Genomic DNA, 14,281 nt, shown 5'->3' on the forward strand with positions numbered 1-14,281 from the left:
ATTTTATTTTATATTATACTTTAGTCCCTTGATTTTAAAAAATTAATTATTTAGTCTATCAATTTTGCACTATATTACACTTTAGTCTTTGAATTTTGAAAAATAGATTATTTAGTCCCTATAATTTTAATATATAGGATAGTTAGTCCTTTTATCAATGGATGAAATTATTATAAATATTAAAATTACGAGAACTAAATTGTTCTATATATTAAAATTAAAAGAACTAAATAATTCATTTATCAAAATTTAGGAACTAAAATATAACATAGTGTGAAATTTAAAAACTAAATAATTAATTTTTCAAAATCTAAGGACTAAAGTGTAATATAGGGCAAAATTCAAGGACCAAATTGTAAAGTTTTCCTTAACAAATTCTTCACAATTCGTATGAAAAGAAAAATGCTTTCATTGCTTGTGGGGGAAAAGTATCAATGGATTGTTAATTAGAGCTAAATATGCATATAATAATGAACCAATTGTGCTCAATGCATGGTTAGCGCATAATATCCAAAAGGCAATTAACAACTCCAAGTGAGCTCCAAATTAATTTGGTATGCTATTGAGTGCATTTTTAGTTAAGGGTAAATTTTCTTTATTATCGTTTCAATTCTTATTTTATGTAACCTCTTGTTTTAATGTGAAGGTAGGCATGGCGATTATCAAAACAAGTGGAGGTGATGATATCGTCAATGAGAAAAGAAGAGAAGACAATTTAGAAACCTGGAAGGAGTGCTTGAAAAACTACCTTATTGGGCAAGGCTTATGGGGAGTAGTCTCTGGAGATGAACCTAAGCCCGAAGAAATAGATCGCAACTACAAGGATTGGATGAAGAAGAATGCTTTGGCTTTGCATGCCATTCAAATTTCTTGTGAGGAAGATACCATTTCACATTTGATGAGGAGGTTCCCCAACATTGACTCTGCTAAATGTATGTGGGACAACTTGGCTGACATGCAATCAGAAGTAACCAGTTATAAGGAGGAAGGTAATTTTATGCGCACATAAAATATATATAAATTGAACAACAAAAAATTTCTATTTTCAATTTGATCCTATTTGATATTGATAAATCTAATAATAATTTTCTTTTTTTATTTTTTCAAAGAGAATATGATTCTGACCTGAAATTGGACTAGACAGTTATAGTCCAATTCAAGGCCACTTTTATTCATGCCAGTTTTGATCTAATTTGGATTAGATCAATTCAGTTCCAAGTTTGAACTAGATGGTAGGCAAGCTTATTTTCAGCTATTGGCTTTTTGGTATGGCCGTTAATTATTGGTCGGCTCATTTTTCTTTTCTCTATTTTTTTTTTACACATATATAATGAAATTTGTCACGACCCAACCTATGGGCCGGACCGGCACTAGGACCTGGGCCAGCCTAAAGCCCCCGAGGCCCGTAGTAAGCCTAACTGTTCATTAACCCAACTCTAAGGCCCATTTGGGCCCAGTATCAAGAAACAAACTGACAGAGTCCGCCATAAAATGGACTTTCCAACGGGAGTTTTCACTCACCCAATCTGTAAACACAATAAATACTCAATTGGGGAGCTACCACCCTCCACATACTCATATCCTCATAATAATAAATGGGAGCTCACTCCTCATCCAATCCATCAAACATGCATATCATTATACGCTTACAGTCCAACATGATAATAATATTACAGACTATAATCAATAAATACTTCTTACACATGAGGAAATTCTAGGAGTAAATAAAATTACACAAATATTGATAAACAACTCGCTAAGTAGAAAAGCAGTTAACCTGCATAAAATATCCTCCGTGGCTCAGAAAATTTTTGAACAGAGTGAGCGTCACTCAGAGAGTAAAATATCAATTTTAACCATAATCTCTATAACTATCTAGTACTAATGCACCCTGTAGAGTGAAATGCAACATAAACAACATTTTCACATCATAACATCAAAAAGGTAATTTGGAGTACTCACACACCGTAGTATCAATCATAACATATGGGAGCCGATCCCTATACAACTCTCTTAAATCCAACTCGTGCCAATTACTCAAGCTCTGACTTCCACTTAATAACCAAATCGAGGTCCCAATAATTACCTGCCGTGACTACCCTCGAAGGATCGGGTCCCAGCGAATTACTCAAGCCGTGACTACCCTGGCCCTATCCATAGTCCACACCATATCACACGCACGCCAACGCACGACACCGCCTCCAAATTACCACAACAACATCCATGGCACATCAATAATTATGAATGTAACATAAATCGTGCCTAGAGTTTAACTACATAAATATATGCATATAAGTGATGCATGGGCATGCTTGAACATATAATAATATCGAAATTACAATTAAAATTAATATTCTACTCACAGACTGACGATGGTCACCGAGGCGGTAAGGCAGAGGAAGAGGGTCATTCTCACCCGACAATTTTATTACAATCATTTAATAAATTTGACTCAATACAAATCAAGAAAAGACCCAATACGCCCTAAGTCGTGAAAATCCGCAGAGTCTCCCTATACCTAGGACCTACCCAACCTCGCAAAGGGCTCAAAACACACTTCTATATCCACAATCCATATATCCACAACTCAATCACATCACACAGCCCTCCCGCCCATCAAATCAATCATTCATCACAATATGTAAAATTTCAATTTAGTCCTTATAATTGATCATTTTTGCAAAACCGCACAAATAAGCTCTAAAAATTATAAAACTCACGCATGTCCTTAGAAATATTACTAAGCTATTGCAAAAAGAATCGTAATTTTCTAAGCTACCACGAATATTTTATGGATTTTTAATCCTATTTAAGCACTAGAAAATTACGAAAAAGCAAGGTTCGGTTTACCTTTGCCGATTCCGACTTCGAACGCGCTCGATGCCCGACAATGGTGGGGTAGCCAAAACCTCGATCCAATTCGAGACTTTTCCTGTTCGGTTCTCGCCGAAAATTCACAGATCCGATAATCGCCGAATTTCCGCGAATTGAGGATACCTACACGAAGCCCAATAATAATATATAAAAATCGTGGGTGTTACATTCTTCCTCTTACAGAAAATTCGCCCTCGAATTTTACACAAGGCGTAATAAAGCACATGATTATACATTGAACAGATATGGTACTTGCTACGCATGTCCCGCTCTAACTCCCAGTGCACTCTTCCACCGATCGACTCCTCCACAAAACCTTAACCATAGGGATCTGCTTTGATCTCACTGCCTCACTTGGTAGTCCACTATGGCTACAGTCGCTCCTCAAATGTCAAGTTCTCTTTAGCTCTATCACATCCTACAAGACATGAGAAGGATCGGAATGTATTTCCCGAGCATGGAGATGTGAAACACGGATGAACGTGAGAGAGGTTGGGTGGTAGCTCCAACCTGAGGCAATCGCTCCAACTCTATCAAGAACCTCAAAAGGTCCAATATACCGAGGTGCCAACTTGCCCTTCTTTCCAAATCTCATGACTCCTTCATTGGAGAAACCTTCAGAATACATAGTCGCCATCGCAAACTCCACATCCTCCGTCTGGGTCCGTATAACTCTTCTCGCCATCGAAAGTCGTTCCACTGCTCGATTAAAGGAACTATCTCTGAAGTGTACTGCACTAGGTTTACATCATGCACCTTCGCTTCCCCCATTTCTGTCCAACACAGAGGAGACCTACACTTTCTTCCATATAGTGCCTCATAGGGTGCCATTCCTATGCTGGAGTGATAACTGTTGTTGTAGGCAAACTCCACCAAAGCTAGCTGATCATCCCATTGACCTCCAAAATCCAAAACACTCATGCGAAGCATGTCTTCCAGTGTTTGGATTGTCCTTCGATTTGTCTGCATGCGAGGGTGGAAAGCCGTACTAAAGTTCAACTGCAGTGTGCCAAGTGCCTCCCGCAACTTTCTCCAAAACCGAGAAGTGAATCAGGCCCTCTGCCGATATTATGGAAGCTTAACTCCATGCAATCGACTATTTCTCGAATGTAGAGCCGCATACTGTGCTACGTAGTATGTAGTCTTTACAGGTAAGAAGTGAGCTGATTTGGTCAAGCGGTCTACAATTACCCATATCAAATCATATTCTTGCGTGGTATGAGGCAACCCAGTCACAAAATCCATAGTGATCATTTCCCATTTCCATTCTGGGATAGGGAGCTCTTGCAGCTTCCCTGACGGTCTCTAGTGTTCAAACTTCACCTTCTGACAAGTCAAGCACTTGGACACAAAGTCTGCTATGTCTCTCTTCATGCCATTCCACCAATAGCTATCTGTCACATCATGGTACATCTTGGTGGAACCTGGATGGACACTGTACAGGGTGTAGTGTGCCTCTCGCATGATTTCATTCCGGAGGTTGTCCACATCGGGCACACATATCCTAGAACCTTGCACTAGGGCGCCATCATTGGCAAATCCGAACTCACCACCTTCACCTTATCAGATTCTTTCTATAATCTTCATCAATTATTGGTCTCTCGTGGCCGGGAAACTCTAACTCTGTCCCTCAAGTCCGCCTCACCAAAAGTGAGCCAACAATACCCCTCATCCGAAAAATCTAGGATTAAACCTTGATCCATCAACTCATGTACCTCCCGAATCATGCTTCTTCTCTGTGAAATGTGCGCCAAATCGCGTAAGATTTTCTCGCTAAAGCATCTGCTACTACATTGGCCTTCCTGTGGTGGCTGGATGCGGCAATCATAGTCTTCCGTAAGCTTCATCCATCTCCTCTGCCTCAAGTTTAAATCCCTCTGCTGGAAGATGTACTTCAAACTCTTGTGGTCGGTGTATATCTCGCACACTTCACCATACAGGTAGTGTCTCCAGATTTTTAGTGCAAAGACTACAGCAGCCATTTCCAAATCATGGGTGGGATAGTTCTGCTCATGCCTCTTCAGCTGCCTTGAAGCATAAGCCACTACTTTTCCATTCCGCATCAAAACACACCCTAGGCCAACTCGAGGCGCCACAAGACACTTGTATCCTTCACCGCTCATAGGTAGTGTTAACACAGGCGTGGTTAGACACTCCTTATCCTCATCATTATAACCGACTCTATCGAGCTCTCTTCCGTCCTTTGCATCTTATCCACTTCCCTTTTCCTATTTTTGGTATTGTTGGTATCATTTCAACTCATTGTACTTATTCCTTAATTTTAGTCCTATCTCATCCTTACACCTTTTCCTTCAAAGATGTCTATCCCATCATCAACTTTAACTTTCTTTTTATTTCTTAGTCTTATCTTGAATACTAGTTTCATTACTTCAAGAATTCTAACCCTATGATTTACTCCTACCAAAGACATTCTTCACCTTATCTAACACTTATAATTACCCATAGAATTTTTTTTTTTTTCTTGTATCCCCTTTTTCCAACTTAACTATCGTAACATTATCATTCCCTATCACCTTAGTAGGAAATTGCTTATCCCGATGAATATGAGCCCCATAAACTATAAGTTCCATCCGAACTAACACTACTGTAGGAAATATGTGTCATGCCTTAATTCCAAACAAGATACTTCACGTGTTCATTCTCCTTAATATAATCATATATCGCCCATAGCTTTCTAAACTTCAACATCAAATTACCCATCAGAACAATTTCATCTATTGAATCTCAACCATAAATAGTACTTCCTCCATTTCATAGTTTAAAACAATTGCAAGCCTTAGTAGCTAACTCAATTTAACTCTGTCATTACTCCCATCCTTTCATACTTAATACTAGGTATGCACTTACTGTCATTCTCATATCAGAAATTATGTATGAATTTGTGCCTACTAAACTCTCAATAACTAGGTCTCCTTGACTCATTGCTCCTTATATAACCTTCTAGAACCAAAAGCACAAGCTAAACTTGAAAAGAAAGAAAATATCCTCTTATATTCAACTACACCAGATTGTAATAATATAACGTTTCTCCTAAGTTTCTTTGTCTTTCTCTCCAAATTTCATCATCTCCTAGAACAATTATGCTCTACCTATAAGGTATCATCTGCATGAACCCTTTACTGCATACCATTTTCCTTTTTGACATAATATTTTATAATTTATTAACTTTACTTATACTCGACCTATGATTTATATCTATCATCGTTTTTATTGTGCCCTTAACTTTTGTTGATTCCTGAAAGATTTCTCTCACTAATAAATTCTTCCAACACTAATTCCACCCTTATCTAGGGTCATTAATTTGATCCTTGAACTTTCTAGTGATTTATAACCATCCGCACTTGTCACTTTTCGCTCTACCCCTACTATTGTCCTGTCCTTATTGCTTCACTACAAAGTGATTCTGCTGATCACACTAAAATTGTTTGACCTACATTCATAACGAACCTCTAACTACCTTCTCACTATCTCAAAAGTCTAACCTAAAACCTATGTGTCATTATCTATCATTCTTTTCCTCTCATCATACCTATTTGATCCCTTAGACTGACTTTTATTCAACTTACTGCTTACTAACTTCTCTTTCTCTACCTATTTAGGTAGTCCGCAATACCATCGCACACCTTCTAACATTTACTCATTATTATTGTATTCCATACCTCCATCACTTTTCTCACTAATGTGGTCCCATTTTGGGTTTTCCATCCTTGTCATTCTCCTTGCCAAGAATAACACTTAGCCTATCCTATATCTTAACTTTGTTCCTTTTATTATGCGCTCTTTAGGTTGTCCTTTCATTTATTTCCTTTGTCTTACCCAAAATAGAACTTGACTATTCTATCCTTGGTTCCATTCTTCTTCCTAACATAATAGCAGATTTGCTAACTATATCTTCAGAGTCTCTATCGCGTTATCATATGTCTGTGCTACTCAGATTTGGTCCTTTGACCACTCTAGCTAGTACTTCCACTAGCATTTAGATTATATTGCATCTGCAATCAATTGCCCAAACTTTCATTCTGCACTTTCTTTATCCATTGGCCTTCTGTGATTTATCTTCGCTAATTTATTACTCTTAACACTATTATAATTAGATTATACTATTGTTTTGAATAATTTGAAATTAGAAAGGAACTCAGCAAATTACAGTCATACTTTTATTGTATGATCTCTATTCTTATCCTTTAGCTTACATAATACCCTTACTACCTCGAGAACTGATTCTGCAGTAATTTTATTTATTATTATTATTATTATTATTATTATTATTATTATTTTCCATGTTTACTCAATTCCAAAACTTAAGATTTCGGGCACCCAAACCCGTCATCCAATTCAAAAGATTTACATCCATCGTGATCTGATTATATATGATTCCTATAATGGAACTTGTATCCTCTCCAGGATACCCGAGCCAACTACTCTCTACCACACTCTACAAATCCCATCCGGGACACTATTCCATAAGTCATCATTATCGAATAACCTTCGATCCATTCTCAAAAGATAGGACTATATCCTAACTTGCGCAACAAAGGTACTACATCTACCACCTTGCGTAACCATGTCAAGTTAATGACTCTTTATCATATCATAGCTCTATAAATCATCAATTCATAGTTTCGACCTTCTCTAGGTAGTAGAGTTGTACTTTATTCCATACTGATACACACAAGGTATACTATTCTCACTCTATAAGTGTCACCTTTACTTTGCAACTAGTCCGAAACCTCTGGTCTGATGGCAACTCTTGATGTAACTCTAGCTCATGTCAGTAATCTGAGTCACCGACTCTAGTTATCACCCAACCGTGACCTTTCAATATTCTAACTCTAGACTCTTAGCCAGAGTTCCCAACTCCTCTGCAAATATAGAACTCGCTCGCATAACTGTACCAAAACAAGCCATCTCAAACACCCTCATTATGGAGCACCACGGATGCACGCAGCTCTACACAATAATCTCATGTTTGCATCAGAATCTGCTTACAGAGCGGACATCGAGAACATTGTATAGTTACTACGATACGCCCCGATGCATCAGGTCTCCTAATTTCTTATCTCTCCCGAATCTTCTATTATCACAAACTTATTCTCGATCGGGTCATCTACGATGACCGCCAAGAGTGGTATCCTCATCCTTATCTAGGCAACTGCATTTTTTAAGACTCACTTTTATGTACTCGTGTCTTACACGAAATGGGCACACCATTTAAACCCATACCGACAAAAATATAATATTTCTTGGAGTACGATCCTCATGATAGATCTCACATGTCTACTAACTCTATTTCACATTTCTGTACTCCACGAAAATCAAGTCACTAACTGTGGTTATCTTATATTTACAGTTGTATAACGTATAATCTAGAAACAAAGAATTACAAGAAAAGACGAAACAGAATCCTATACTCCGCATGTGACTCCTAGTAGACTCTTCCCAACACTTAGATAATTTTTCCCTATGAATCGAGCCTAAGCTCGATACCACATTTGTCACGACTCCAACCTATGGTGGACCAAGACTAGGACTGGCCACTTAAAGCCCCGAGGCCCGTAGTAAGCCTAACTGCTCATTAACCCAACTCTAAGGCCCATTTGGGCCCAGATCAAGAAAACAAACGGACAGAGTCCGCCATAAAGGACTTTCCAACGGGAGTTTTCACTCACCCGACCAGAAACACAATAAATACTCAATTGGGGAGCTCACCACCCTCCACATACTCATATCCTCATAATAATAAATGGGAGCTCACTCCTCATCCAATCCATCAAACATGCATATCATTATACGTTCATGTGTCCAACATGATAATAATATTACGCACCATAATCAATAAATACTTCTAACACATGGAAATTCTAGGAGTAAATAAAATTACACAAATATTGATAAACAACTGCGAAGTAGAAAAGGTGTTAACCTGCATAAAATATCCTCCCGTGGCAGAAAATTTTTGAACAGAGTGAGCGTCACTTTAGAGTAAAATATCAATTTTAACCATAATCTCTATAACTATCTAGTACTAATGCACCCTGTAGAGTGAAATGCAACATAAACAACATTTTCACATCATAACATCAAAAAGGTAATTTGGAGCACTCACACACCCTGTAGTATCAATCATAACATATGGGAGCTGATCCCCTATACAGCTCTCTTAAATCCAACCCGGTGCCAATTACTCAAGCTCTGACTTCCACTTAATAACCAAATCGAGGGTCCCAAATAATTACTCAAGCCGTGACTACCCTCAAGGATCGGGTCCCAGCGAATTACTCAAGCCGTGACTACCCCGTCCTATCCATAGTCCACACCACATCACACGCACGCCAACGCACGCACACTGCTCCAAATTACCACAACAACATCCATGGCACATCAATAATTATGAATGCAACATAAATCGTGCCTAGAGTTTAACTACATAAATATATGCATATAAGTGATGCATGGGCATGCTTGAACATATAATAATATCGAAATTACAATTAAAATTAATATTCTACTCACAGACTTGACGATGGTCACTGAGGCGGCTGGGCGGAGGAAGAGGGCTGTCCCGGCTCACCTGACAATTTTATTACAATCATTTAATAAATTTGACTCAATACAAATCAAGAAAAGACCCAATACGTCCTAAGTCGTACTAAAATCCCAGAGTCTCCCTATACCTAGGACCTACCCAACCCGCAAAGGGCTCAAAACACACTTCTATATCCACAATCCATATATCCACAACTCAATCACATCACACAGCCCCTCCCGCCCATCAAATCAATCATTCATCACAATATGTAAAATTTCAATTTAGTCCTTATAATTGATCATTTTTGCAAAACTGCACAAATAAGCTCTAAAATTATAAAACTCGCCTCATGTCCTTAGAAATATTACTAAGCTATTGCAAAAGAATCGTAATTTTCTAAGCTACGAATATTTTATGGATTTTTAATCCTATTTAAGCACTAGAAAATTACGAAAAAAGCAAGGTTCAGGTTTACCTTTGCCGATTCCGACTTTGGGAACGCGCCGATGCCCGACAATGGTGGGGTAGCCAAAACCTCGATCCAATTCGAGACTTTTCCCAGGTCGGTTCTGTCTGCCGAAATTCACAGATCCGGACAACTGTCGAATTTCCACGAATTGAGGATACCTACACGAAGCCCAATAATAATATATAAAAAATCAGGGGTGTTACAAAATTTCAATGAACGAATAATAACTGATAGATTATATGATACAAGGTATCGCTTTTTTAAAAAAAAAAAAATAATAATCTTCTTCTATAGATGATAAATCACATAATTAATGAATGAAGAGATCCAAATTTTAGACTTTTTCACTCTTTTACTTAATTTTAAACAGAAAAAGAATAATTAGTTTAAATTTTTCTTTTTTTTTTCTTTTAAGGTTGAATTAATATGTAATATATTTGGTGATAATTATTTCTCTTTTGCATGTTTAAATATTAATTGATGCAGCAACATCAAGCATCCTCGAGTACAGCAGCCTGCACATGGCAGTGGAACAAGGTGACTTGAACACTGTGATGGGATTGCTGAAGAGGAATCCCAATGATTTGAGAGCTAAGATAACAGTGATTGGACAAACAGCACTGCATGTAGCTGTTTTGGCTGAAAGAGAAAAGATTGTAGAAGAACTGGTGAAGTTTATGTCAAAAGAAGATTTGGAAATGAAAACCAACTTTGGTAACACAGCCTTTGCTCTTGCTGCCCTGAATGGAATGATAGATATGGCTAAGGTCATGCTGAAAAAGAATCAAGATTTGGTTACCATAAAAAATGATTACAATGGCCAAATTCCACTTGTTACAGCTTCTTTATATGGTCAACAGGAAATGATACGCTATCTTTCTGAGCATACTCCCATCCATTTTCTTCAACCTCGAACTAATGACAAGAATGGCGCCACACAACTTAATTGCCTTATAACAAATGAGATGTACGGTATGTGTACACACTAACATGTAGACATGGTCACTGGTCTGATATTCAAAGTTTAGGTGAATTGGGATAAGACTAGAATAAATTTCAATTATGAATTTTGTTCTGATTTCAATTCGGTTCAATTTTAATTAAGCTCAATATTTAAAATTTATTTAAATTTTTCATCATATATATATTCTAAAAATTTATTTTTTATTTCATCAATTCAATTCTTATTTTTTTTTTATTACAATTATAGATGAAGCATTGGATCTGCTTAAAAAGTATCCACAACTTGGTTACACCCAAGATTTTCATAACAACTATGCTATCAAATTGTTAGCCAATGAACCTTCGGCATTTTTAAGTGGAAGTAAGCTTGAATTTTGGAAGCAATGGATCTACTCATGTAAGTATATGTATCTCCCAGATTTTTTTAAAGACACTAGTCTATTATAAATGAAACAATATAAATATGTGAGACCTATATGCAAAATATATGAATCTTATCATACATCTGCATCTTATTCCATAATGAACCACGTTGTCATGCAATAATTATTACTTAGCCAAAATTAAATCTATTCAAATTGTGTCTTAGGGGTAGGGTTTTGAATAGTTAGGACGTAGGTCAAGTATATTTCCAAGACTGTGTTAGAATATATATGTTTGGGATAAGAAATTTGATGAAATAATGAGGAAATATAAACTATATATTTTAACTTGAAATTTATATATTTAATTAATTATAAGGTGTGCCGAATGTTTATCTTGGTGAAATGTCCTCTCGGGAGCCTAATGATGAGGAGAATGGCCAAAGGTCTAATAGTCCAGGCTCAAATTATGGGAAAATCAAAACAAAACAAGGTATATTGTGCTAAATACTCAAATCATTTTAATGTGGTGATATTGTTGATTTGTTGTAGCAGTAATTAACTTTGCAAATCCAATCTTTTAATTGCTACAGTGGTCAATTTATTACATCGTGTTGTTTGGAGATTCTTGCAATTTCTTGGTAAGCAACACTCTATACAACTTTTTTCTGGAAATTCCTATCTAAATCAAAGTGTATATACTCAATCACTCAGTAATCAACATATCATATTTATAGGCAGGCCTTATTATATTTTTGAATAGAACCCACATTGTGATTTTAATTTTAAATAATGTGTCTGTTTTAAATTATATGTATACTATAAACTGAGCGCAGGTAAAAGTAACATTTTATTTCTCAACTTATTGTATTGATCTCTCTACTCATTTTGTGCTGCATGTTGCTAGGATTAGTTGTTGCGTTGATCATGGCTTTTGTAGATGGTTTCTAGAGCTAGTTTTCTAGCTATAGTTCTATTTTAATAAAATTTTAAGCTTATCAAAAAAAGCTTACGTTGTATTGATTTATAGTATTCAATCATTTTAGTCCCTAAAAGCATCAAAGATTTAAAGCTCAAACACGCTAAAGCCTTGCAACTCCTCAAAGTCATTGTCAAGGAGATCCCAACATTAAGCAATGAACAACTCAAGAATATTGGCTTGGATCAAGTGATCTATGATGCAATCAAGTGTGGTTCATTTGAGTTTATCAACGAGTTGATCACATGCAATCCAGTAATTATATGGAGAGCTGATAAAAGAGGAAGAACACTATTTGCACATGCAGTCACACTTCGTCAAGAAAAAATCTTCAACCTAATCTATGGATTGGGTGCAAAGAGACGTACATTTGTGATTCAGAGTGATGTGTTTAGAAACAATTATTTACATTTGGCTGCCAAGTTGTCTCCTTCCTTTCAACTTGATCGAGTCCCTGGAGCAGCTCTGCAAATGCAAAGGAGCTACAATGGTATAAGGTAAATATTTTTATATTTAGAATAAAAAAAGAAGAAAAATGCTAATATCGGTTGAGAGTGATGCTCATTTATGCTAATGATTGACGTGGGTTGTACTTAGTTTTAGTGGTAGAGTCCACATCAATCAATAGCATCTAGATGTGTCAATGGTAACAATTTACAAATAGACATTTTAAATGGCTGGACTGGAACAAGTTAGGCTTGGCTTGAAAAGGTCTCTGAGACTGTGAATAGGTCTATGTATAATTGATGCTAGCAGTTCCTATGAAAAAAAAATGCTTGAACTTTGGATGAGAGAAAACTATACTTGATTATTTCAGGAAATAGAGAGCATGGTACCACCAAAATTTGGAGAAAGACTCAATGAAAATGGCCTCACACCCGTTGCTTTATTCACTAAGGAACACAGAGAATTGGTAAAAGAAGGTGAGAGATGGATGAAGAACAACACAGCATCATGTATGGTTGTCGCTGCTCTCATTGCCACTGTCATGTTCACAACAGCATTTACAGTTCCAGGAGGGAACGATAAAACAGGGTTTCCTATTTTCTTAGGCTATGATGCATTCTTGGTATTTATAGTTTCAAATGCATTATCACTCTTCTCTTCTAGTACTTCTGTACTAATATTCCTAGGAATTCTCACAGCACGTTTTGCAGAAATAGATTTCCTCGAGTCCTTGCCTAAGAAATTGATTCTTGGCCTTTTCACTCTTTTCTTCTCTGTGGTAACCATGATGATAGCCTTTGGTTCCACCCTTTTTATTATTCTGGAGAAAAGACTTTCTTGGATCGCTATTCCCGTCACTATTCTTTCCATAATCCCTATTGTTTTCTTTGTATTCTACCAATTTCCTCTCCTGATTCAGATGGTGAAGAACACACACAAACGTTCAATCTTTGACAAACCAAAGAAATCATAATTAATTCGATTGTATGTATTGGATTTGTAATCTTTCGTTTGTTCTATATATGTATGTCTCATTGGTTATCAAGTATCTACTTTCTTATCTGTGTTTAAGTATTTAGAATGTCTTTTAGATATGTATTTTTCTTAAAATCCCACTGACTAAATTCCAGAAGTTTTAAGCAAGGACACCAAAATGTGTTGTAGAATGAATAATTTCACTTGCAGTATGCTCCTGACAGGGCAGGTTTCAGGTTTCCAGGATGCAGTTCACTACTTTCATTTTCAGTAACAAGTTCTTCAAAGTTTTAAAACATTATTGTTAATATAAGAATGCATACACATTAAGATACAGCTCATAGAACTACTCAGCAATCAAATAGTTGTTAAAATCACAAATTAATCTATGAGCAATATAAAATTCTTGACAAATAAGATTGAAGAGAGACTAAATTGACAAAGCAGGGCAATGGTAATAGGAAAGCCTGAAGCAACTGAAACGGGAAAAGAACTTAATTCTCCCGGTCATTTGCTACATTATGCTGTCCGAACAACGGGCTCAACTGGGTTCAAATTCCAAGAAGAAGAGGAAGAAGAAATGGATCATTATCCCTAATTACTTGGGGCGATGAATCATTTCTTGAGAACTAAATAGCTCCATGTAGTTCATACCGTATCCA

At 36.7% G+C, this 14,281-nt stretch overlaps 1 protein-coding gene across 1 annotated transcript; it reads left to right on the forward strand.

Annotated features, from left to right (window-relative positions):
• Positions 1–652: 652 nt before the first annotated feature.
• On the forward strand, positions 653–13,671 carry LOC110637979 (ankyrin repeat-containing protein ITN1). Its single transcript, XM_058139035.1, is given in 8 exon segments — positions 653–989; positions 10,380–10,865; positions 11,104–11,253; positions 11,598–11,711; positions 12,126–12,161; positions 12,265–12,669; positions 12,672–12,694; positions 13,015–13,671. Coding segments are annotated over 8 exon segments (2,154 nt in total). The 3' UTR covers positions 13,618–13,671.
• Positions 13,672–14,281: the final 610 nt, after the last annotated feature.

This window comes from Hevea brasiliensis, chromosome 17 (assembly GCF_030052815.1).
Source record: "Hevea brasiliensis isolate MT/VB/25A 57/8 chromosome 17, ASM3005281v1, whole genome shotgun sequence".
Classification (NCBI taxonomy): domain Eukaryota; kingdom Viridiplantae; phylum Streptophyta; class Magnoliopsida; order Malpighiales; family Euphorbiaceae; genus Hevea; species Hevea brasiliensis.